General features: G+C 48.3%; 1 protein-coding gene across 4 annotated transcripts in view; it reads right to left on the bottom strand.

Moving 5' to 3' along the window:
- Positions 1 to 26,508, bottom strand: part of CXXC4 (CXXC finger protein 4) — a 37,700-nt gene extending 11,192 nt beyond the window's left edge. The window contains exons 1-3 of one of the 4 annotated variants that reach the window (XM_088523987.1): positions 26,457 to 26,508; positions 8,268 to 8,344; positions 4,760 to 6,126 (exon numbers count right to left, since the gene is read on the bottom strand). In XM_088523987.1, coding sequence (XP_088380113.1) covers positions 4,760 to 5,995 — 1,236 coding nt within the window. In that variant the 5' untranslated portion in view covers positions 5,996 to 6,126; positions 8,268 to 8,344; positions 26,457 to 26,508. Of the gene's footprint in view, positions 1 to 4,759; positions 6,127 to 8,267; positions 8,435 to 8,543; positions 8,574 to 26,456 lie in introns of those variants that run through there. The other 3 variants (XM_088523988.1, XM_088523989.1, XM_088523986.1) reach the window with 3 other exon arrangements.
- Positions 26,509 to 26,888: the final 380 nt, after the last annotated feature.

The raw sequence follows: 26,888 nt of genomic DNA, 5'->3' as shown, positions 1-26,888 counted from the left end.
GAGAAGCTTCGTTTCAAGAGACGATGTGAATTTGTCTCATTTTTACAAAATACAAACGCCACCACACTATATCCAATGGTAGTTTATATAACGTACATTCTAGTTTGATCACAGATACTATGTTTGTGGCAGTCTTTTTGCATTTTAAATATCACATAAAGAGAAGGAACACCAAAACAAGAAATAGTAAAACAGACTATATCCAGATCTGCTTCAGAGCTGCCCTGGGCTTCTCGACCTGGCAGCACCCTGGTTTTCCTCACTCAGTAATGCACCAAACTGCAAAAGGAGCAAAACCCCAGCTCTGCAGGCCTCTCAGCATCTTCCTCAGCCCTGTGTCTCCCACCCACCAACTTCACTGTAAGATGAAGACATTCCTGCCTTGCAGGATTTGATCCTACAGGAGAAGTTCAAATAAACTTCAATGACATTTCCAAGCTATGGTACTCAGGACACGGTGAACAGAGAGGCCAGCAGCTGGTGGGAGAAGGAGCCCTTGTGCTACATGTCGCCCCCCAAAATCTCCAGGGCCAAAAGAAAAACGTGCTGCTGAACGTATGTTTTACCCCCAGCAGGCAGAAGCTGGATGAATGTGACAAACTGTCACAAATTCTCAACGTAAGTCAAATTTCTCCCTGCCTCTTGTCTCCTCCACTCACTGCCAGCAGCGTCACCGCAGGAACGTGCGGCGCGTTCCAGCCCAGAGAGACAGCACGGCAGAGTCCCCACGCTCGGAGCCACGCATGTGCCGGGAGAAACCAAGGGCTGGCGATTGCGAGCGTCTCTCTCTACCTGGAAACAGACAAGCAAGAGCATCCTGGCAGGGAGGCACAGGCACACACAAGGAGAAGAAGGAAGAAAAGGGCGTTCAGGACCAACTGGGGCTTTGCAGCTAATAGCCAAGTGGGAGCCCCAGGAGCAGACGGCTTGTTCTTGCTTCAGCTGTAAAAGCTGGGGACAGGAAGGGCCCTTCCGCCTGCTTTTACAGCGCGTAGCGTGTGGGGACCCTCACGCGAGTCGGGAGCTCCAAGGCAGCAGCGAGAGGCCGGGAGCGCTGCTGTAAAGCCGCGGGTCAGTGAAGACTGGGAAAGCGGACCTGGGCGACGGGGTGGTCTGTCTTCTGACCCTGTGGCGGCTGCCTGGATCGCGTTAGCTGCCTGCTCCTTATCAGCTTCTTCCTCACGCTACTCAATTCCACCCTGCAGCTACTTAACTTATGCATGTAATTCACAGCTAGAGAGCTGGAAGGGAAATTGCTTCCTTGGAGGCCGCGACTAATTGACCCCTATCCACAGAGCTCAGCGGTGCTCCCCTAACAGCGCCCGCGCGCACTACCGAAACACGAAGCGCACGCTCTGCGGTTGCCAGCGCAGCCCCTCTCCCGCGTGGCAGTGCCATATGGCGGTAAGATTTGCAGGATCAGACGCCGTTTCTGCTGAAATCAATCATCACAGCCCATCCCGGGCGAAGGCGATCTCAAACTCGAAGCAAAGCTCAGTGAGGTGCCTCGGATTTGGCTGTCGCTATTTACTGTTTCAGCTGGGTATACAAATGTTTACTTTAATAGCTCATGCGCTAATTAGCCAGGCAGTTACAAATAAAGCAAGTGGCACTGAGAGCGTGCCCAAACATGACGAGATATCCCACATGTGGGCTGAATCCTTCAGACCTTGCCCACCCGAGCTAGCCCCTCTGCCTGTTTTCGCTGCCCTGCTAGTGGAACGGAGACACGGGGCAACTGAAATCCACACAAGCATACACAGAACGGCGATGCCTTGCTTCAGAGAGAGGGGGATGGAAAGCAAGGGCAGGTTCCTAATCTTTGTAACCTGCTGCAGAAGTTACAGACACGTACACCAATCCAGGGAAAATAAGTGGTCTCTATGGGTAAATAAAGATTATGTCTCTTTAAACCAACTGTAAATCTGAATGAACACAGAATATACATACACAAGTAGGCAGCGTGCAATGTGACGTCAATCTTATTTTTATGGATTTATTATTACCGTACATAAAATTTCCTAGTAATAATAACATTCTATGCAAAATACTAGAGCATTGGGACACTTTTAAAGTGAAAATATTACAAGAAAAAAAGGGAAAAAAAAAGAGTGTTTAAAAAGAATGTTGTGAGGGAAGCTTTCCATTAAAAATGTAAAGGTCAGGAACTTCTTAAAGCATTGCTGCGAATCCATCTTAAACTTGTGTACTAACCTTTAAGGTTATATCACATGCCTTCATTGCACCAGCAGAGGAACAGATTTGAAAGGAAAAAGAGAGAAATGATTTTGGTGGGATCAACCAGTTGACTGTTTATTATTCTCTTGTTGTTTATTTTGTTTGTAAACACAGTTTCACCTCCTGCCTTCAGCAGTTTCCACAATCCATCACCAGTGCAGAGCACAATTCCCAGGGCCCACAGAAACACGCTGAAGCACCGGGCGCTGCCAGCCCTGCTGCGCTTCCCGGGAGCAGGCGGGATCACCTGCGGCGATGGGCAGATCGCCCAGGCCTGTGAGGCACGTTCAGCAGGGAGGCGGCTCTCACCCCCCTGCAGCCACCTCAGCTCAGCCCTGTAGGGCCTGTCCCTCCCCAAGGGGCTTCCCGCCGGCTGCCTCGTGGCCAGCGCGCTGCTGCAGCAGGGGTGCTCTAGGCAGTCGTGCTGTCACTCTTCATTATTTAATTAAAAAGAGAGGGAGCGATAGAGAGAAAGGAGAAGAAATAAGGAAAAACGGCCCTTGCGGAAAGTTGCTCAGTTTGGGAACTCTTCCATTCCTAGCAGCAAATAACACGCCTGGAAAGACGTTAGCCGCACGCCAGGAGGTACTTTGGGAGCAGCCCCGAGGAGCTGCGGAGAAGCGACGCCGCACCGTCCCTCTGCAGTGGAAACGGGAGCCTGCCGCCTTCAACCGCAGCACAGCGCAGAGGAGGTTCCCTTCTTATACAGCTGGTAGAGCACAAGGAAGGAAGAGAGGAAAAAAGGACGAAAAGAAGGGAAGGCAGGTGGTTATGAGAGTACACAAGTGGCTAATAAAACCACGGTTTTACTAGTCACAGTGGTTAAACAGTTTTAACGGGCGGCACTCATAACATGCCTGAGCAGTTTTTAAGGCTGCAGAGCACCTCTGTCAGGAGCGAGGAAGTTCTGGAAATGCTCTCAGGGAGGCACAGGAACTCACAGAAAGATCTGATAACATATAAATTAGTTTCTTCCAGAGATAGCTCACTTTCTGCACAAATCGATAATCCATCAGGATCTATCGTTTATCATAAGCATTAAATCACAGCAGCCTCCTCGCTTGTGAGCCTAACGAGAAGACTGTGCACCAAAGGCAGTCACCCCGCTATGCTGTGCGGTGCTGGGGGGGGATTTGCCACGACTGCCTGTTTGAGTAGTCCCTCCCAAGCTGTCTCTCACTATTAAGATTCATCTTTAGAAGACTGGTCTATTCTATATATTCTCTGCAAACTTCCTAAGAAATCAACAGTGGTCTATCACTGACAAAAGCAACAGTTAAAAAAGAAATCTCGCTTCCAGCACCTGGGGAGTCCATCCTGGCTGTTGCACTAGTGATGCTGGCTCATCGTATGTTCACAAAAACCAGCTGGGAAGATGGAGTAAGAAAGAGCAAGCTACAAAGGAAACTTTCTGCAAGGACAGTTCAATCTTGCAAGGGCGAAGGAGTTGGGCATCCTGATGAGGCTGGCTACAAAACGGTTAACGGTAGCAGTCAGATATCGACTAAAACCCCAACGATGCTTTTGTCCCATGGCAGTATCAATATAAATGCCGTTATCTCCATTTATTTAACACTAAACAAATTAGTGGGTTCTTCTTGTTGCTTTATTCCCCTGAACCCCTCACCCCACCTCTTCTTAGAGAGAAACAACTCCTGCGAGCAATGAGTTGGGAAGTAAACCACAACACACACACACACGCACACAGAGGAAAGTTGTAATTTCTCACTTAGTTGCTAATTTCTGTGACTACAAATCTGGATGTCACCCAGGATACGCTACTCCTCTGTACTAAATCCATCATCCTCGACACCTTCCGACACGTCTGATATGTGCATCTAACCAGCAACACTATAATTTTAATAATGACAAGGGATTAAGTATGATTGCTAGTCTTTCCTCGTGCATGTTTCCTTTGCCTGAAGACATCAACCAATAGCCGTTTCACTTGTATTTGTGTATTTTTGTTTCCATTGTCTGTCGTACTGAATACATCAACCGAGATTCCCGTAACATCACACCTGCCTGTCTTCTGCACGTCTAGCACACTTGAAAACCTGTCTTTACATCTTTGCAATATTCAATACATTGTCAGTTCTGAAGACACATTGTAAAAAATAAACGTATATACAGTTCAGTCAGAAATTAGTTCAGTCATACCTGTGCTATTTTTTTCCATTGTACTTTATACACCATAATTGGGGTTTACTTTATAAAATATATTGCCAAAGGAAAGAAAAGGTTAACTTCACCACACGTCCCACCAACTACGGGGCCCTGTGGCCCGGTGTCCTTCTCCAGCGCGCCGCTCTGCGTCGCCCTGGGAGGCCCCCGCTTGCCCCCTGCACCTGCGATCGCTGGAACCACCTCCCTGCCCGCCCCCGAGCATCGTGAGAGAAAAAAAAATGGTGGTAATGATAATAGCAATTAATAAAAAACGAGCAGGCTGGAGCGAGAGGAGAGGCAGCAGTCCCTCGGGGTGGGCTGGCGGGTGGGCGGCTGCGGCGCGGCGGGGGCCGCCTCACAGCCTGAAGGAGGCCTCGGAAAAGGGATGCTGCATCTTGAAGCTAGACAAGAAGCACTGCAGGGGCGGGGGCAGGGGGTTCAGGAGGGACGGCGGGAGGCTGGGGAAAAAGAAATCATCGCCTCTGACCTCTAGCGACGTGCCCGGCTTTTTCTTAAGCTCTTCGCATTTCCTAAACTTGCAGATCTGGTGTCCCGTTTTGCGGTTCCTGCAACTGCTGCAGACTCCACAGTTGATGAGCCGCTTGCAGGGCACGCACACCCCGCACCGTTTCCGCTTCTTCTTGGCGGGGTTGCCCGCCCCGGCCCCGGCCCCGCCGCCGCCGCCCCCCCCGCCGCCGCCGCCGCCTCCTCCTCCTCCTCCTGCTCCGCCGCCGCCTCCGGCGGCTGCCCCGGCGCCCCCCGCGGCGGCAGCGGCGGCGGCGGCGGCGCCCAGGGCGGAGGCGGGCGCGGCGGCGGCGGCGGCAGCGTGGCCCTGCGGGCAGTCCGCCAGGTTGGCGATCTGGAAGGCGCTGTCGGTGACGGCGGCCGAGGCGGCGGCGGGCGAGTGCAGCGCCGTCATGACGATGACGCCCGGCGGCAGGGAGAGGCCGCCCAGCGCCGGGATGGCCGAGAAGGTGCCGACGCGCTCGGGCAGGTTCATGATCTCCGCTTCGGCCGCGCCGCACTTGAGCTTGTTCATGCAGTCGCCGGGCAGCGGCCGGCAGTGCTCGGGCGCCAGCGTGGAGAGGAAGTTGTTGTTGGCCATGGGCAGCGCGGGCTGCTCGGCGGGCGCGCAGCCCGGCTTGCCGAGCCGCTGCGAGTCGCTGCGGTGGTGCATGCTGCCCCTGCCGGCGTGCAGCGAGGAGGCGGCGGCGGACGAGGCGGCGGCGGCGGCGACGCTCGAGGAGGGTTTCCTGGCGCCGCCGGCCGCGCCGCCGCCGCCGCTGCCCCAGAGCATGGCGGTGGCGGCGGCGGCCGTGGCGCTGTCGCAGTTCCAGGGGGACATGCCGATGCGGGCGGCGGCGGCGGCGGCGGCGCTGGGGAAGATGGGGGTGGTGATGCGCGCGATCTTGGCCGCCTGCGGGAAGGCGCCGCCGTTGGTCTTGTAGAAGGTGGCGAAGGAGCGGTAGCGCTCCATCTCCGAGTTGTAATCCACTAGGCTGCCCAGGGCGCCCTCGGGCAGGTGGCTGTCCTTGGGCAGCCCCGGCGCCTCGGGGTTGGGGCCGCTCTCCACGCACACGTTGGTGTTCATGGTGGCCGCGGCGGGGGGGCGAGGGGAAGGAGGGAGGGAGGGCAGGGGTGCTCAGTCCCCTCTAGGGCGCATGGCGGCGGCGGGCGGGCGGGCAGCGTCTCCTGCGAGCATCCTCCCGGGAGCTGTCACAACTAAAATAAAGAAAGTCAGTGACAGGGGGGCGGGCAGGGGGGCGCGCGAGGGCGCGGGCGAGCGCGCGCGCGCACTAACGGCCGCCGCGGGCCGTAACGGCCAATAGGGACGTGCCCCCCGGGCCGGCCCTGCCCCCGCCGCCCGCCCGCAGCCTCCTCGCGGCTACCTGCGCAGCGCGGCGCGACGCGACCGGGGCAGCGGCGGCCCGACCCCCCGCTCTCCCCGCCCCCCGCAGGGAAAAAAAATAAAGGAAAAAAAAAAAAAAGGAGAAAAGATCGAGGCGGTGCCAGCTGCCACAGCGTGCCCTGCGCCCGCTCGTTACGCGAGGTCCCGCGCCGAGGACGGCGCTGGGCTGGCGGCAGCGGACAAGCTCCGTGTAACATCTGTCCCTCTCCCCCGCGCATACGCGCGCACGCCGAGACACCCATTCAAGGCGCAGCTGCCGCTCCGGCCCGGCTCCCCCGCCGCCCGGCGAGGCGCGGGCGCTGCCGCTGCCGCAGGGCGGGCCGGAGGCGGCCGCGCCGGGGCTGCCCGCGCCGCGGGGCTGCCGCCTCCAGAGGCCAACGGGGGAGGCGGCGCCAGGCGGGGGCTCTACCTGCGGGCCGACCCTGCCGCGGGAGGACGGCTTTTTGTTCTAATTTATGTATTGAATTTCCATTTCAGCAAAGTTTACGGAGGGAATAAGGATGCGGTGCCCGTTTAATTTCCCCTAGGCCGCTCCTAGGAGGTGAAGGGGGATGTTTTAGTTTCTGGCAACGAGAAAGGTGCATCGTTGCAGCCTCCGTGAACTACAGCAAAATGTAAACATAACTTAAAAAGCCTTCGGTTTCTGCACACTGCCTCTTTGTTTCGCAGGCTTCTTTACCTGGATACTTTAGGTATATCCAGCACCTTTTCCGATTTATGGCCGTTGATCGGAGACGTTTACTCCAGAGGCGCTAATGGGGCCGCGCGCAGTTTCGAGACGCCGGTGCGTTTAGTTCAAAACGGTTATCAATTACAGTAATTACGATCATAATTAGATTAATGAACCGTTCGCAGCCCAACCTACCGAATGCAAAAACTTCATCCCCCTCCTGATGCTGCGCGCTAAAAAGCAGGGTTTATGTAAACAAATCCAGATTAAGGGAGAGTAAAAGCTCAACGAGAAACCTCACCCTTGGCTGGGTCAGGAAATAACGTGCATCGTTGAACCGGGGAAAATAAAAAAGGGGGGGTAAGCGGAGAGCGGCGGCGGGAGCAGCGCGCGCCACGCGCGGCGGCCGCCGGTGCCGATACAAAGGCTGCCCCGGGCTCCGCTCCGCGGAGACGCGAGCGGGTTGCGGGGAGCAAAAGGAGCGAAAGCCGCCGGTGCCACCGGCGCGGACGCAGCCGCGTGTCCTTAATAGCGACTGCTCCATAAAACTAGTTTTGCCAAGCGTATGTAGAAAAAGCACGCATCTGGCAGGGAATAAAACGCGAGCGGTTAGCCTTTTATGCGGGAACTAAAGTAGCACACGCATTTTCTTGCCCTATTTCCCCCCTAGCATTTAAGTGGCTTCTCTCCACAAAAGCTTTCCTTGCTGGCTGCCTCCTGTCGCCCCCAGGCCCCCTTTCCAGGTCTACAGCCACCAGAAACGGGGAAATGATGGTGCCCACCAACCAGGTCATTATTGTTTAATCGATGCATCTCCAGAGCATGAAAAGGGGTCCTGAGGCGTAGTTATTGATTTTTTTTCCCCCCTCAACTATAACCCTCATTTTGCCGAATAAAATAAAATAAATTGCTACCCGGACTTCACAATTCTATTGCTGCCTAAGTCAAATGTGACCGTACATGTTCAATATTGCACGTCTGGTCTGCCAAAGACACAGAGATCAAAGGTCATATTTAACATTCAGGAGGAGGGGCGGGTGCAGATTAATTAATAAATTAATATTGCGGCGCCTTTTATTGCCCAAGTCGAGCATTAATCTACTTTCACGATCCCAGAGGACAAGAACAAAAAAAAAAAAAAAGAAAGAAAGAAAAGAAAAGCAGCCCCCAGCAAAGGCACAAAATGAAAAACAAAACGCTCCCCCTCCCCCCCCAAAAAAAAAGAAAAAAAAAACGGGGGGTAGAGTAGGAAAAGGGGGGGAGGAAAGCAAACCGGTCACTTACCAGGCTCTTTATTTGGGGGGGCTTGAAATTGCAGGCGCTACCAGCCTGTCTGCCTTTAATTAGTTGCACATCAGTCCCTAACACAAAGAAGAAGAAGGAGAAGAAGAAGAAAATATCCAGATGTGTCTTGGCAGCTCCTCAATTACAACTTTGATACTTGTAAACAAACTGCGAGGGGGGCTGTGCAGAAAGGTGGTCGGCGCGGGGGGGGGGCGGGGGGAGAGAAGAGCGCGGCGGTGGAAATAAATAGAAGCCGGCGCTGCACTAAACAAATACCTGTGAGTGGCTTTTTCCCCCCTCTCCTCTCCTCTCCGCTCCTCTCCCGTTGCAGAGAAAGGAGGAGGAGGAGGGGCGGGAGGCGGCGGGGGGCGAGGAAGGAGCAGGCACCGAGGGAGTGCGTGTGTGCGCGGTGCGAGTGCGCGGTGTGTGTGTGTGTGTGTGTGTGTGTGTGTGTGTGTGTGTGTGTGTGTGTGTGTGTGCGCGCGCGGCGCTCGCCCTCCGCCGCCGCCCGCCCGTCTGCCGCGCAGGGCGGGCGCGGGAGCCGCTCGCCCTCTCCCCCCCGCTCGCTCCCTCCTCCCTCCCTCCCTCCCCGCCTGCCTCCGTGCGCGTGTGTGGGCGGGGGAGGGGCGCTCGCCGCCGAGGTGAGGAGGACGCAGGAGGATGCGGACCCCCCTCCTCCTCCTCCTCCTCCCCTCTGTCCCCGCCTCGGCTCCCCTGCCGCGGGGCTGGCAGCCGGCGCGCCGCCGGCAAGAGGCGCGCACGGGCCGCACGGCGCGGCGGGCACGGCGCGGTGCGACACGACACGACACGACACGACGCGGCGCGGGGCGGCTGCGGGGCCGCCGGAGGGCGGGCGGGGCCGCGCTGCCGCGCCGCAGAGGGGGCGGGGGGCGCCGCCGCGCGCGCCCGCCCCGCCGACCGTTTAACCGTTTAACCGTTTGCGGGCGGCCGCGCCGCGGGGGGAGGGGAGCGGCACGGAGCGGAGGCGCCGCAGCGCAGCGGCCGCCATCGCCCCGGGTGGCGTGCGGGAAAGTGAAGTGCGGGGAAAGTTTGCGGCCCTGCGGGTGCCGTGGCTGCGGAGGGAGGGCCACGCACCCGCCGCGAGGAGGCTGCCCTGAGGGCAGAGCAGGCCTGTCAGTGCCACCCGCCAGCGTGCCGGGAGCCGCTGCGCCCAGAACAAACACAGTGTCCCCCAGAGCGCCCGCCAGGAGTTTCCCATGCCGTGAGATACACACACACATACGCGTATACATTGTGCACCACACAGCACAGTGCTCACAGCTCAGCATAGAGAAGCCGCAGCGTTCCCGCGAGCCCAGGGAAGGGACCACATCCACCGCGTAAATTATGCCTGGCAAGTTGTTCACCAGCTCCTCCTGGCAGAGTGGGGCAGGAGCGCTCCCATGCGCACTGGCACACGAGGCAACGCTGCGGCCACCTCACGGCCGCAGGCACGCGGCAGTTAATAAATGAAAGTTGCAGCCAGAGAAATCATTATAGTTCTTGGTAAATTGGAGTAAAGGAAGAGAAAGTTGTGCCATCTCACTGGCAATATACATGGGGAAATGAAGGTCTATTCACAGGATTTTACATCCTTTTGCTCCTGCTGGAATTTGAGATTGGGATATTTCTGTTAGGGATCCACACTTGGGACGTGGCACATGGTGCAGTAACTTTTCCTCAGGAACAATGAAAGACATGAATTTTGGCACAACCAGAAGCCTCACTGTTAGTGCTCCAGCAGGGAAGGCAGATTCATACAGGACACGGACGGTGATGGTCAACGTGGTAGCTCACAGATGCCCAAAAAGTCCCAGCAGTCATATTTGCATTATAGAAGGCTACGTCTTATTTGGAAACAGCCTATCGAACTAATCATCTGCCTTTAAGCACACAATATGCATTTAAAATATCTAGAGAGAGAGATTTACCCAATAAACTGTAACCTTTCAAGTCACCAGGATTACCTCTTATGACAGTCCTGCTGCAGTTTTCAAAGTCTTTTTTGATTTCTTAAATTACAAATATGACCTTTTTGGGAAAATATAAATGAAGAAAAATTACATTCCTGTAATGTGACAAACGGACAAAAAACGAGGGCTTTTTATGTTTAGCTTCCTTCTCTACCATTTTTTCCCCAAACGAGTTGTCTAATGTCATATGCCATACCCCAAACAGGACATTTTTTCAAACACAGAATCCTCCCAAACATTGAATTTACTTTTATCAAAACTCTAGTCTTACTTAAATAATCATTTTTGAATTAATTTGTTGCTCTGAAAGAGCTGCACTTTTAATAACCTACAAGAAGTGAAAAAAATTCTCTGATAAACTCATGCCCAAGGAAGAACATTCATGTATTTTTTCGTCATCTGAATTAAACTGCAATGCTATTATAATGTTTTTGCTCCAGTTTGGGAAACTTGATCACTTTCTCAGTGTTTGGGAGGGAGGGGAGAATTCAATTCAGAAGGGCTTTCTGTAAAACCTTTTGTTTGGAAAAGTTTTGTTTTGTTTCAAATACCTCTCTTCTGCTCCAGCCTGTACTAAGCCCAAGTGCACAGCAAGGGCTGGAAGGGTGGAAAATGTACAGGTGTTTATCAGAGAAGTAGCCAACATTCCCACTACAGCTTTCTCATGAGGAGTTTTAAGGAATTCCAGCTTGTCCTTCTCATCATAATCCAAGCCATGATAGGAGGGATGGCAAGTTAAACATCATTGCAGGCTCCATGTTTCCTCTAGAAACCATTCCTGTTACATGTGCAGCCAGAATGCAGCCAGCACAACAGCGATCGTAACTTCCACAGTCGTTGGACCACGCTTACTCCTCGAGCTCTCCTGGCCCTGCAGCCCAGGGCAGCCTGAGCGCTGTGTGTTTGCACAGCATGATAGCGAACGCAGTCACTCGGTGATGCTGCATCCTCTCCGCCACTTCTGGAGCTCCCTGCCCTGTGAGTGCCCACCTCTTTGCTGTGGTTTATACACCATACCTTGTCCTCCTCCTCCCAGCCATGGCCAGGTACCTTCTCCTCTGTATGTCTCCTGTATGCCTGTCCCTGCTGCATTTTTCCTAGGCAGCCCATCACAGCTACCTTCTGAAGAGAGAGGTGCCCTGCAGTCTGCCCGCTACTGCGTGGCTTTTGAGGGACAGCACAGGGACTTTTTCGTGTGCTACAGGTAAAAACACCTGCGAATGGCTGTAAGAATCTTCCAGCAAAAAGGAGGTTAAAACCATCCATTAAAATGCCTTGCTTATCATCCAGTATTAGTGAAAACTGCTCTTACTTGCATCTGAAAGGAAATGCAGTGATTATGCCATATTACAGACACCTACAAATATTTACAAAAATAATGTAGCAGAGCAATTTTATAAAAAGTTATCACAGCCTAAATCTCCCCCTTACTTTGAGTCTAACTTGATTCTGCTTCAAGTGCAGCCACTTTATTGCTGCTTCCTAGGCAGGAGTCCAGGTTGCTGATCTCCAATTATGTCAGCTCCCAGAGGGCTCGATCCTTCACTGATGTAAGTCAATATAGTACCACTGTGCTCGATGGAACGACGCCAGTGCGCACAGCCTGAGGAGCAGCAGGACCCCAGTGAAAGAAACCCATGGCAATCTGCAGACCCTGAACACCAGGATTCTCTTGTGACACAATCCTAAAATTTGGGAAGCCGTGCCCAGAGATCTGGCTGGGAAGGCCCTCCAAGTGACACTCACAGGGTTGTTCAGCCCACACAGGGCTTCCAGGCTGCTCCCTCCGGTGCGCCATGGCCCACCAGTCGCTGCCGCTGCTCCACTTCTTAATTGCTCCTGCTCACTGCTTCTTGAAACATGCCTTTATCAGGGGGGTGGAGAGGCTCTCACCGTGAATGCCGCAGGAATCTGAGCGACACGCCAGGACTGTTGTGCCGGCAGCTAACAAGGGGCTTTCAGCGAGCGCTCCCTGGCCGGTATGCAGCGAGCAGCGACTTGCTCACTGCGCAGACTCACCTACCCAGCTTTGGGGCTCTCGGTGGGGCTAGGCAGGCTGCGCTCCTCCATGCAAGGCTTCCTCTGGGGCAGGGGCCCGCTGTGCAGAAAGTGCATCCGTCCTTCCAGGGCTCGTGCAGCCCCAGCCACCCACAAGAACAGCAGTATCACTAGCGCTAGCTGAGGGCGCCTGACAGGCTTTTTCCTCCAGGCTCTGTCTTCAGGTGCTTCTAAGTTTGTCAGGTTTCACCTCTTTGGACTAGAAATGCCCTGTATCAGTGGTACGGGCTCTCTGAAGCTCTTCAGCTGGTTTCCAGACTTCATCCCTAGCAAACACAATCTCTATGCTAAAATAATAATTATTTAAGAAATGTTTTTCTAAAGAGCTCCAATACCTTCACACTCTGAAGCAAAAACCTGAAACGTGCTCATTGTGAACAGACCTCATTCAGCCAAACCGCATGCATCTTTGAGCTATATGAAAAATATCTTCGTTCACACATAATGCAATTGTTAGCAGTACAGCAGGTAATACTCGCTGAAGTGCCTCCTTGGGGCTCTTCTAGATCATAGCTGCACGTTTTGGGAAAGATTCCCTCTGTAGATGCATTTCCTGCCCTGAGAATGCAAAGTACCTTGACAATAGCAAAATTAATCTGCCAGAGAGCAAAAAGAAGTATCTGCCATAGAGCATTCAAATATAGGGAAATTTTTCATCAAGTTAGCAAAACAATGATGACCCCATTCATTGTAGAGATAGATATACAGGGATTAAATGAGGCTACAGTCCTGGGCGAAGAACAGCATGTGATCTGGCAATTCAAGTCCTAGTCAGGAGGATGTACCGAGCAGGTAAGGTAAAGACTGTATGGGCTGTATGGATGATCTCAGCTCAGGTTATCTCCTAGTTTGTAAGGACTCTGGGAGCTTTTATCTTCTTTGCTTGGCTGCTTTCTGAGGTCTGGTATTCGTAGCAACAGATTTTGCTTTACTTTGTTTTTGGTAGGAGATTCCATTTTAACATGTAAAGAATGAGAGGAAGTAAAGTTTTTATTTGATAATATATTTTGGTCAACTCAGCACCAGTTCCATATGAATGACAGTCATCCTCAGCCAGATTTCCATGAGTATCTGTGATGAAGCCGTGCCCATAGCTTACACCAGAGAAAAAAGAAACTCGGACCAGCACAGTGGTTCAGCCCTGACTTTGGCCCCAGGACTTGCAGGATAGCTACATTAAGATACTCCCGGCAGTGCCTGACTGTAAGAGCAGCTGAAACCAAAATGGCAAGTAAAAAATGCTATCTGAATGCCTCATAAAACAGTGAAAGGAAAAAAACAGTATTCGCTTCAGGTGAATCCTACAGGAGGGGGATACAGATGAGATTTTTCTCCAGAGAAGGATTTTTTCTGTAGCTGTGATGTTGCACAGCTATGGACAACTTCTCACTGAAACAGCCAGAGATTCTGCTATCGCCTTGCCAATTCTCACAAGCACCAGGGCTAAAGGCATATGTATATTTTACTATCCAGCTTCGCAAATGAGCTCTCCTCATCTTTTGTCACATTTTCACTGTTAAAAATGCAAGCTAGTCTGAAATAAGCTTATGTTTTTCAAACACTTGATTTCACACACTACTATTATTTATGGGTAAGGCTTCCCGGGCAAGACTGACAATCAGTCATGACTCAAAGATCACCTCAGTGCCACAAATACTCGTACCCTTTTAAAGGCCATCGTTCTGACGAGCAGTAAGCACCAGCACACGGTGAATGGTCATTTCCCCTTACTGTCCCCTGAGGCCATGTTCATCAGCCTTTGGCATTTCTGTCAGAAGGCATAAAAATGGGACTCGGTGTGCTGCACCGTGTGGCATTGACAGATGCTCCCGCAGAGGTGCTGCAGCTCATCTAGTGAAGCCCCCAGAATCTGCTTCTTTCCCCAGTTTGAGAGATATTCTCGGGGTTCACATGTCAAGGCCGGTCAGCATCTCTCCATATCAGGGGGTTTAAAGGGATGTTGGAGGCAATTGAATTCCAACGCTTTGCCACAGCTCATCGTCTCCTCTGAAAGGTGGAGATGCAGCAGCAGGTAGCGTCTCACCAAACAGGTAGCTGCTGTGGTTCACATAGTACTGGTGACACCCTAGTTCTCCAGCTACCTTTCAGTGTGCCCCTCTGTATGACTGTGGTCCCAGAGGCTCATGAAATGAGGGGGCAGGGGAAGGGCAATGGCAGTCCAGTTCCCAATGGGTGCTCCGAAGAACGCATCACATCTAGGAGTGTCGCCAAACAGTGAGGTATCGGGTTTGGGCGGGAGGGCGAGAGTGAAGGTATTCAAAAGCAAACAAACAAGATTATAGAAGTGTCCAGGGCGAGATGGACAAAGTCTACCAAGAGGACTTAGCAGGGATATCAGAGCAGAGCAAAACACAGAAGGCTCCACAAGGGATGTACACTTTCCCCTTCCAACAAGACAGCTCTCCTTTTCCACACGCACGTGCAGCCGCACAAGCCTTCTGCGCTGCTCCCTCCTGCCAACACCAGAGCTGCTATTCTGGCAGCCAGCGCTGCAGCACGTCCCGAGCCCCGGGGGGAAGCCCTCTCACCTCCCGCTTGCTCAGGGCCCATTCCCCGCACACCTTGCCACGCGCTCCGCGTGTCTTATGTTTCCAGCAGTGCTTAAGCCCTCTTGGGGAACTCCAGCCCGCCCCGCAGATACACACCTGCTTTACCCTGCACGTGCGGAAGGGGACACGCGCAGCCCCGGCCACAGAGACCTTGTTCCAATGTGCTGTGGGCAGACCAGGAGGTACCCACAGCTAACCACATCCTGGTGTACTTTCAGTCATGAAACCCTGCCTGCTACTCATGCGGTCTTACAATTACTGCATTCCAAGTTGTGAAGGGACATTTGAAGTGAGCTGCGGGAAACCAACGTTGTTAATTAATGTTATAATTTTATTGCTCTTGATACTCAGTGGCCCGTGACTTTCGAGCTGGTAAGTGACATTAAGTAGTTGTGTTATTTCTTTTCTACCGTTGAGTGCAGAAGTATATAAAAGAGGTCACACACATACTTTAAGGTAGCAATATGTAGCACTCTCCTTAACAAATCTCAAACCAGTTGAATATTCACATTTGCTATTGCACAAAGCAGTAAGCTGACCAATAAACAACTGCCACGACAGGGAGAGCAAACATTAAAGCTTTAAACAGTAACGCTGTCAAAATACTTAGAAGAAATTAGTTTATCACACATAGCAAGGATGGGTTTCTTGAGACTCTAATGAAAGCTGATACAGCCATTACCTGATTACTGTAACGTACACTCAATCACTAATACCCAGGTCCTCTTTAATGATCTTTGGTTTACGGCTACAACTCTCCTAGGAGGAAGTCAGGAGGTGGGCAGGGAAAACTACTGCCTCGTGCTTTTGTTTATGCCCATTCTAATGGGGTTGCGACACGGAAGAATGCTAATTAGAGACTGAGGCTTATTTCTTGGCCTTGACCACAAGCCGTGGGTCAGACTTACAAGAGTTTGGCAGCATTTGATGTCCTGAGGGCAAAATGGGACAAAATGACAGTCCCAGGGATTAATGATTGGCATATTAAGATGGTCTGAACCTGTATTCACCACCTCAGCTGTGCTGAAGCAACTCACGTTACAAAGCAGGAGCTGTGCCCTGGCGTCTGCACGTAAATGATGATCCTGGTCTTTACCAGCAAATGCATGGAGAAAGTGAAAGATGCATAAGGGATCTGGTAATTATTTCTCAAGTTTGTTGTAGCAAACTTCTCTCTGATTTTATTTTGCTGCTGGCTGCTGCTTATAATTTGCTCTACATTTTTAAAGAATAGACCCCAAAAGAAATTTGCTGGCATCTGGCTCAATCAAAATAATAATAAAAAAGTAATAATAAGGAAACTGTTTTTCAGAAAAAGTGAGGGCTCTGTTCCCTGAATGTAGGGTTTTTTAATGATTTTGGATTTTGCAGATTGTAGTCATTATACAGCTATTTATGAGGAAGAATTATTGTTATCTTTGTCAACAAAAAAAGTCTTGAGAATGCTGTCTGTCACCTAGAATTAGTATTGCCACAAAATAAATATGCTCTCAATATTTTTGTACATGTTTTCACAGGATCATTAGAGAACCTGAACCCCACTACTAGTGCAAATTAAAAATATTTAATAATGCTGCCTGTGAAAGGGTGTTGTTTCTACAGTTGTCAAAGATCTCAGACATTGCTAATTTTGTTTAACAATACATTATTTTCATTTAGTACTTCTAGACAAATTGCAGGTGTTACCTTATGATTCTTTAAATGCTTGTGTTACTGTAAAAACACTAGTCTGAGTGCATAAACAGTCGCCTAAAATGAGTACTGATTTTGTATCTTTAAAAGCAAGGTAGAGAGAACACCAATAATATGTTTACCTCAAAAATATAAATGTCTTCATGTACCATTCAATTCATGCTGCAAGTTTTAGAGCTTTGCATCTCTTTGGAGAGAGTTCCTACTGTGTATCATTTACGACTCACGTAAACTCCTAGGTTAAATGGTACATTAGTCTTCCTCTGAATCAGAAATTAAATGTATCCTCTGGGAATGCTTCTTAATATTTTGACTTTAATGACTAGAGCTTTTTAGCCTTTCTCTTCATTAAAGTCAGTTTTAGAATTAGCTTTTTGTTGCGTCCCCCATTGTTCCATCTCCGTTCCGTCTCCAATCTCGGCTGCAAAAACCCACTACTGTCAAATTCTCCGCAGACTGTAGAGAAAAGAAAAAGTTCAAAGAAACGGGAACAATCGACTCTCCTGTTCATGCCATGCTGTGACCATAAAACAATGGAGTCATGGCAGACCTGTAGAGTGTGTAAAAGAAATAGATCTTTAAGGAGACCTTTAAGGTATGTTTTCATACCCTGAAAGGAGTATGAAGGTCACACCTTTTCCTATCATATAAAATTTATATTTGTGTAAAATTCTATCTATATTCTACCTATAGTCTCCATCAACAACATTAAAGAGAGAGAAAGGGGATAAAAGAGAGAAAAGGCAGAATTATATGTTGGTCAGAGAAACCAGTCATGTTCCAGAAGAAGCATTTTTCTCTATTTTAAGACTTCCCTCTGGTTCAGTAGATTTTTCTCTGTTAACTATTTATTTTCTCTCTAGCTTTTATACTACTCTTTTTTTTTGCCTCAGTATTCATTAATGTATCATAAAATCTATTATACTGCATCATCAATAGTACATGAATCAAGCCAGAGTTTACAGAATTACATTTCCAACATTTGTTTCTCCTTGCTATGCGCTCTGTTTCCGCTTACTGAATTAAAAAGATACGTTTAGTATCCAAGTACGGTGTTAAGGAAGTCCTGCAGTCGTAACAAACACCCCAAGGTTACTCCTCCAGACCTAGGCCCCTTCCCTTTCCAAGCCACCCCAAACCCTATCCCTGCCAATACTTGCAGTAGGGCAGAGGGCACCTCACAGCTGTCCTCTGCTGAGCTTCTAGGAACCCCCCTCTGCTGGATCCAGGATACCAAGGTGTCTTTAATCCACTCTTCCCCTTTTATCTGGGGCAAAGGCACAAAAGACTTAAAGCTCCCACCTGCTCTCTCCTCATTAAGGATAAGTATTCACATGTCTCTGAATGAAAGGGCCCCATACTCTATGTGTACTATGTAAGGGAAAGAACGGCACTTCTTGCACTGCTGGAAAGTTTAAAAATATTTAAGTCAAAGGCAATCAAGTTTCTAACATCTCAAGTTCTTGTCTTGGAAGAGGAATTGCCATTAGAAGTACTATCACAGATTTCCCAATGAGGGATTTCTGGAGATCATTTTTGTATCCCGAGTATATCTTTTAAGAGCTTTTTGTTTTTTTCTTAATTGTTAGGAAGAGCCTTAGAATACACGAAGATCTGCATGTACATGTATGTCTTTAACAGCTTTTCATACCTCCAGTGCTTTTTACCCCAGATAATTTATCGTATAGGCTCTGAAATAGATCTAGCAAGCAGGGCTCAATAACAGCAATAAAAGGCAGATAGTATAATGCCTACATTTCATTAGGAAGAGATCTGTCTCCTTCTGGTTGTTGCTGGTTATGACCCAAGAAAAAGTAGATACATGGCTTTATAGAGCACAGAATATACATATATATATACACACACATATATATATTCATATATGTATATGAATATGAATCCAGTGAAAAATTTTTTTTGTTTTGTTTTTTTTTTCTGTTTTGAAAGGACTGTTCCCCCAGTTCTCAGTTGTGTATTGTCTGATTTGGGGGTTAGGGAAAAGGAATATATGATTCAGCTCCTATAATTTGTAAAAGCATCAACAAATTTAACCTGGGATGTTCAGTTGTACTCTCATCCTGGCTAAAGCTTCTTGTTTGATGTTTCCCCCCACTGACTATGACCATCCTTTAAAACACTTGTGAGGAAGTCAGCTAGATCAAATAGAATATGGTATCATCTGTGCACGCTCTAACAGCGCGAGCAGACATCACTGAAGAGAATGGATTGCTTCCCCATTCAACCTAAACTCATCTTTATCCTTAAGTGTCATACACATGTGGAAGATTAAGGATAGGGAGGACTGAGTAACATTAATTGCATGGGTTTAGGTACCATTTAGCCCAGCCATAGCAGATGCTTAGACATATAAAGCTCTTGTTTTACATGTCTATACCTGGAAAGTGCAATATATTGGCTGGTCTAACTCAGTCTTCCCAGTACCTGTTTGGTGCTGGGGGTTACAGATACGGGGCTTTTGAGGGAGAAGCCTATTTTGCTATGACATTAAAATTCATCCTGAAAAGCCCTGTTACTCTCTCCATATAACAGTGTTCAGTCATGCTGCGCAGGAAGAAAACAGGGCATCCAGCTAATCCTACCTGCTTGTTTTGCCTTATAACTTCTTTCCCATTTACTATAAACTTTTCTTCCTCTGTGATAAATCTGCCATCTTTTATTTTCCCTCTCCTTTTCATTCTTCCTGATTCAAAAGCTCTCAATAAGCTTGATTTGCTGCTTCTGCTGGGCCACCTAAACTATGCCATGTGTGCTATACCTCAGGGTAGATCATTAACTCCTACGTCTTTGATTTAGCTGCAGTCTCGGTCAGATTCCTGCATCATTTTATCTCTCTCGATTTTTTCTGCCAGTTTGAAACTCAGCTTTGGTTATGCCTCCTTAAGCATTAGAAGAAAGTACATTTCTTTTACTTTGACCTCATTTTCCCACCTGATAACACTTGCCTCTTTTTCTGATGTCTCCCCAAACTACGTTTCTGCTGTTTAGTACTAAGGATAGAGCTTCCATGTTTCAGCAAAAGCTGAAACATTTGTGTTCCCCTCATGCTCAGATTCATCCTGTGCATCTGTTTGAGCAATACTGGGTTCAGTGCCAAAACAATTTGGGAATTTGTATTGGAGCTAGAAAGCCTTTCTACAGTCTTGATAGCATTGCTGCATTTGCTGCCACAGTATCAATATGGGTCTGGGGGTTCTGCATTCCTTCTACCTTTCTGTGTTCGCTCCTGTGCTCTGCAGCACTGTTGGCCATCGGTTTCTAAATAAAGATGTTCATATATAACGATACATTCATCAAATAGCTGGCAATATTTCTGTTACTATGCAAAAATTTGGATTAACTTCCAGGTTAACCCTACAGTTCAACCATTTTCACATTTAATCCAACACTAGCTTCCTTCACCTTTCAGTTATTTAATCTAAGTTGATATTCATACTTTCCTCAGAGTCACGTCCGAAACTCCCTAACATTAGCAGTCCTTTCAGAAAAGTTAGGGCCTTGTATATTTCTTTTATTAAATACTGCCACCAAGCTTAATTCTTAATGCTCTTCATCTTAGATGGTCCATGATCTGCTTTTGCCAGTAGTTTTACTTCAGTGTAATGCTCATCAACTCACCTCAACCACTGCAGATTCATCAAAAAGCATCTAAAAAGAGGAAGCTGGCCTGGCAGCCCTGGTGATCAAAGTACGCTACCGTATTTACAGGAGCTGAACATGCAATTGTACAACTTTTGCTGCATTTAACTGCGTGATGTGTCTCACTTTTTACTCAGGAAGGCCAGCTTCACAGTCAAGTGAGTCATTTGGTTTTGATACGTGTCCAGAAACCAGGTGACGTGCTAGCTGTTGTCATGCCTTTGTTTCAGTGCATACATATCTATCTTCAGCTCCTCCCAGGGCACTCAAACCATCAAGCTGCAGTTACTACTAAATCACGCCACCGAAACCAATCTCTTCTCTCTTCCCAGACAGAGGCCAGTCCCCACTGAGCCAGCAGTGCCTAGGAATCCAAACACCTCTCACTGGCCCAAGTAGAGGGACTGTACGTGCCCTGATACAGAATCCCAGAATCCCAGAATGGTTGAGGTTGGAAGGGACCTCTAGAGATCATCTAGTCCAACTCCCCTGCTCCAGCAGGGACACCTAGAGCACGTGGCACAGGGTGGCATCCAAGCAACGCCTGGGCCTCCCAGAATGCTTGTGCCTCTTGGAACAAGAGCCCAAATGAGAGAAGCTTTGGAAAACTCCATCCCCTCACCCGTAAGATGCTTTTCCTGCCCTGCCTCCTTTTCTGTCTCCAATGCCTCTTTCTCAAAACACTCAGCATGCCCTGAATGTCACCGTTCACGACCTCAACGACACAGGCTTTCAGACTCACGCAAGAACATCCCTGGTATTATTTGGGGTTTTGCATTAGTGTAACACACTAAGAGCTGTTATTTTATTTATTTGGGCTGGGTGGTGGGTGTGGATTAACAGTACATAATACTGCTTTACTCCAAGCCTATTGCATGATCTCTTGCTCTACAATCCAGCTATTGGCTGGAATTTCCCAAAGGCCCTGCACTTGCCTGCAGCTGGCATGAGATTTTCCAAAGAGTTCTGCTCCCGTTTAAGCACCAAAATAAATGTCAAGATTTTCCAGGAGCCCTGCACATCAAGTGCTGCCTGGAGTGTCACTAAGAGATCAACTCTTGACAATCCAGCCCTGTGGATTGCACTGTTTACTATTTGTGATGCTTTTTTCAGGGGAGGCTTAGCATCATTCCTAAAATTTGCAATCATTAGAGAACATACAGACCTGTATACCACATAAATAACTACATTTCTGTTTGTCCCCCCCTCTCTGCAATTGTGAAGAGAAAATACTTCTTCCCTAATAGGGGTTGTCCCAGTCATTTGAGGTGCTGAATCCCTGCAGATCCTAAGGGACTCACCAGAAGCAGTGTGGAGGACTGGATTCATAACATAGCTGGCACAGGTGCCTGAAGTGGTGAATTCATATCCACAACTGGTGGATTCATTTCCACACCTGATGTTATACTTTTGGAACTATGCTAGTGGAAGTTTATATAAGTTATTATTAATGACATTATGTCAATCGCATTGTTCAAATGGCGTCAGATAAATCCATCTTTCTAAGAGCGGAACCAATTCCTGAATTGCTACCTAAATTATTAAGTAAGCTGCATCCAACCTTTTTACAGTATAGCCTGGTTTATAGTTGCTGGGCAGGATTTCGTGATGTAGGAACGCCACACTGATTATACATTTAACAGTGGCTGTTTCTTTGCTTCTAAAACTTTTTGCACTACCTCATTTCTTGTAGCCATTCCTAAGCCATGTTTCTATCTGCCAAGATGACATGTTCAAAGAGCTCTGGCAAAGCTTGTAGGAAAAACTTGTATGAAAAATAAGGAGGCTGAGTAGTACTTCCCAAATGTGAGAAAGATACAGCAGAGTGTTTTAAAGGCCAATCAATTACAGAGCAATTCCCGCAAACTGTAGCAGTAATTAATGAGTGAACAACATGCAGTATTTGGAAGCAAACAGCAGTTAGCAAACTCCATGCATGGTTGTGTGATGGTGAAACAAGAGGAAGCCCATAGCTGTTCACTGATAACGGGCATTAACAGATGCCCCGAGTTAATGATGTATCTCGTGCCTGTATCATCCAGCTCTAATCTGAAATAGGACTGTGTAAAAACCAGCACCTTCCTTCTTGCATGTATTCATGGGACAGGGAAGCAAATTTCTGTAAGGGTTGCTTGGGCCGAGGAAGCAGTTGTGCCCAACAGATCACGCTGTCCCAGAGAAATGCAGCCTTTGCCATGCACGAGGACGGACACGCCGGGTAACGAGAGTGGCTTTCCTCTAGTGTTGGGGTGAGCAGACCTCTAAGGTTGGTGAAGTTGTCCCTCCACACCCCTGCCAACGGGACACAGGGAGGAAGGTGTGCACTCTGCTCTCATCCATACCCCAGTCAGTGTTTCCAGCTTGGGCACTGCCGGTGGAGCTGTGCACTACATCACTCACTCAGCCCTGCCAGCCAGAGCCCACCAGCACCGCTGACCTGAAGCCCTGCTTTACCGCGTCCCCACCAGCTCCTTTGCTTCTTAGGAGAGCATTCAGTATTTCTTACGCTGTGTCTGTACAGTACCTATAGCAGGATGTAACCCGTGCTAACCGAGAAGTCTATGAGGTAAAATAATTCATCTTAAAACAAGCAAACAATCAAAAGTAATGAAATGGATGAAAAGAAAGAGAGGTGACCCCAGAGCGCACAGCCAAACTTGGAGAACTGGCCAGGGAGCAGCAGCATTTTAGCTTGTAAATGGAAGAAAGCTGATCTGTTTACATTATTAGTGACAAATACATGAAACCATGAAGACATTTTACATGAAATATAACGGTGTCTCAAAACTCAAGGTTGTTCTAGCATTGCCCTTCAAAGATTCCAGAGAGAATCATCTTATTGAAATGCATTAAAACTGGTGTTTTGGGTTTTTTTTCATGAACTACTTCCAACAGGATGAAGAAAGTAGCTGAGAAAGGGAAGTATTTTCTAAGTAAACTTAAACTTGCTACCCAGGGAGTCCACCCCTCCACTGGAGAGCTTTTAGATATGTTCAAACTGAAAAAAAAAAGTTGAACAACACTGTTAGGACAATGGGTCTATTCACCTGAGAAAGGCATGCAGAGATCTTTAAATATGCTCAATATTCTGCATGACTCCTTTTCAAAGTGCTTAGAAAGAGTGAAACTTCTAGGTCCTGTCATTTGTCTTAGATGCCCAGTTTACCAAATAGAGAGCATCTAAAACTTGGTGAACAATATTGAGGACCTCAACTCATCTGAGAGCTCTGAGGCAGGTAGTATCTTCTTCCTAATCATCTCACATAACATGCGCTGAGCTTGTTGCCCTGTTAAGAACACAACTTTACTACAAGATAATTTAAAACTCAAATGGCTGCTGATTCACAATAAAGAGAAAGAATCCAACTCAAAGAACAGCAACAGTATGTGGTAATGTTAGAAATGTCTTAACTTGAGACCAGAAAAAAAGATGCCCATGGTACAGCAATCCCACAGTCTTTCCAAGTCAAGATCCTATTTCCAGGCAGTAAGGCCTCGTCCCCAAGGACACCTGTGTTTTACTCTTGCTTAACGACCACGGTCTAACAGCCTTAGAACTGCTCAGGTAGTGTGAGGCAGCCAGCCCACATCAGAGCTGGCCTGGTGCTGCTTACCGGGAGCCCCGGCAGCCCCAGTGCAGAGGGCGGCTTGCCACTCTGCTGAGCAGGGCAGCTCTCCGTGTCTGGCTTCACTGGTATTTGAACTTGACAGTCACATTAACCAAGGGGCTGTGCCACGGAAAGGAAACGCCACACAGTGCTGCCAAAATCCTTGCCAAAATACCACCATTTAGGCACCTAGATGTGAGGATGCCTGCCCTCCACCCCTCTTTTTTGACTTACAGATAGTCTTAGCAGGAAGGGCTGAACCCAAAAGAAGCCAGGCTCATCCTTCCTCATTATTCCTTCCTAACTTAAATAGTATGAATATCATATATGAATTATCGACATCCCGAGATTGATCTGTCACAATGGCATTAAAAATGTATTATTTATTTCTGGAAAAAAGGGCAACTTTTACAGATGCCTAAAATGCTTTTATTTTATGAAAAAAGAGGAAGACAAAAAAGACGAATGCTGAATAGGCATAAAACCAAGCATGGGGTTGCATTTCCTTTTCCTCACTTTCCTAAGGAAAGGCGAGTGTTAAACTGCCATCCACTAAAAGCCGCGATTTTATGCTGAGGTCTCCAAGTCAGTGAATTTACATTTCGGAAGAACACCCTGAGGGGCTTTCAGCTACTTTGCTTAAAAGGTAGACAGATACATTTACAGCAGGGCATGCAGAGCTCCATGTGCTAACATGGCCACATAGCTACAGATTCGCTTGCTGGCACATGTGTGTTAAGGGTGACTTAGTTCTAAGCAAGTAATGCATAAGGACACTTTTATGTGTTGGCTGGGAATATAGTTCAGTAAAGAATGTGATTGTAATTACCAGTAACGAGGGCATAAATTTCTGATCCTTGCTTTGTTGGATGATTTTTGCTAGTGTTTCTAAGCATTTACATTTTACAATTGCCTTATTTATAGCCTGAAATTTGGTATACTAGTTTTTCATGCATTTGAAATGCTTTTTATTCCATTTGGTAGGAAGCTACTGCCTTCACAAGCGAGTCTTTCATAAAATATTAAAAACAGTTTAAAATATTCTTAATGATATAATAATAGATTATTAGAGATTTTCACTTTGAATACATTAATCATATAAATCTTTTTCTTATTTTGCAGAAATAGAAGCCTTAGATCACTGTGTACAAATTCATACAGTTGCTCCAGAGAAATCATTTTTGTAGATTAAAAAAAAATCTCTCTCTTATATTATCACCCAAACTGGGTCGTATCTGTTGTATGGAGATACGGTAACAAACCCGCATACTAATTCACCCATAGCGCAAGTGACGTTTCCAGCCTGAACCCATTCAAACAACTTGCCTGTGCAAACATTTCCCTCCGCTTCCGACGTGGATCGGCTGAACAGCTCTGCGTCCAGCCTGACACTCAGCCTGGGATGGGGATGTGTGGAAATGTGTCTGGGATGGGTAAGCTTTCCAAGACAAGGCACTGGGGAGGTCTGGATGTTGCAAGACATGAACAGGGAACGATGTGGATCTCCCGCAACCCCTGCCATTGGAACTGATGCCTGAATGCTATAGGGCTCACCTGCACGTGGAGAAGTATCTGGGACAAAGAGTATCCCGATTCTCTGCTTATTCAGCACCCACCGTAGCTGCATCGCAGCCCGGCACTGCAGTGCTAATATATCCCAGTTGCTGCTCCCTTCTGCAGGTAGCGCAACGCACGCCTTTGAGAGGATTTTAAATCATTTTAAGAATATCTCAGATTGACTAAAGTCGATGCGTAAGGGGGTCACCTTGCCTCACTACAGTCAAATTGTAAATGAATTTAGCAAATTAAAATGCACCTTTGGTGTTGACCTGGCTTTTCTCAATGAGAAATCAGCCCCTTTGTTGACTGTTGTTTGTTTGAACCAGCAGCTCAAATTTCAAGGCCCTTTTTTGGTTTTAGCTCTTCGCTTTAGTGGAGTTGCTCCAGATTTATACTCCTATCAGGGAGAGCAGAGTTTGCCTCTTCATATTTTTCTTTGAAAACAGCTTCAATGGCAATGTCTAAAGGTGAGTCTTTGATTTGCTGTTTAAGTGGTTTATCACAAAGATGTCAGTGATACCTGACTCCCCCAGCATTGCTTCCTGCGGGATATGAGGCAATTGGCCATGAAGGGGCCTAAGGCAGGAGGGAGGGGAAAAGCAGGAGCCGCAGTTCCCACACGTGCTGCCCGTGGAGCACCTCTTACAGCTGGCCTGCTCCCCTCTCCCCAGGTCTGTCAAAGAGCAAACAGCATGAAGGGACGGGAGGAGGTCATGGCCTCTGGTGAAAAGTGCAAATCCTCCTTGGGGGGCCTAATTTCTTCCTCTCTTCACCCAAACACATAAAGGCTCCATCCTGACCTCAACAAGGTCTATATATAGACCTTGCATAAACTATGCATATATAAACTATGCATGACCAGCTGTAGCATCTACTGGAGTACAAAGTGCCTCATTTTGTTTTTACCTGGTGGCTGAAGTATTTGAGAAGTAATGGCAAGAAAATAACACTTCCATTTCACAGAGAGGAGTGAAAACCCAGTTTCTGAGTTGATTTTTGTGCCACTGTTGAATAGAATTGAAATGTCTTACAAAGTGCAAAAAGATAAAAGGGAGATTTGAGCATATCCACCACTGGGTTGCTAATAGCCAGGCGGTCAAACTGCTTGCTTACAAGTAGAGGAGTTGAATTTTAACTAGTTTTCCTGCTTTTACCCCTACTGGGAGTCCAGTCTCTGTACCCTGCCTTGGATATCCAGGCCTAACCGTTGGCCTGTCAGCGTCACTGTTTGGGTCACATTAAAATGAACCATCCCAAAGAACATCTCTGACAAGAGCGACAAAAAGAGAAATGGAGAGAGGCAGGTGGTGGACGTCCTGGTTGCGCAGCACATACGGTCTCAAGCACCTCAAGCGGTTACACTGTTTTCCAGGCAATTACTTATTCTCCTCCTCATTCTTCCCTAAAAATTCCAACCTGGCCCTGAGAAATTTTCCCAGAGCAATCTGCATCAAAATCAACACATTTCCATGAAATATCTGGTATTTTTGTAAAAGCTGTGTT

Source organism: Tinamus guttatus, unplaced genomic scaffold (assembly GCF_059628265.1).
Source record: "Tinamus guttatus ecotype Peru unplaced genomic scaffold, ASM5962826v1 Tinamus_guttatus_pri_ptg000202l, whole genome shotgun sequence".
NCBI lineage: Eukaryota > Metazoa > Chordata > Aves > Tinamiformes > Tinamidae > Tinamus > Tinamus guttatus.
Note: the sequence above shows the minus strand (reverse complement) of the source record. Positions and strands in the feature narration are given on the sequence as shown.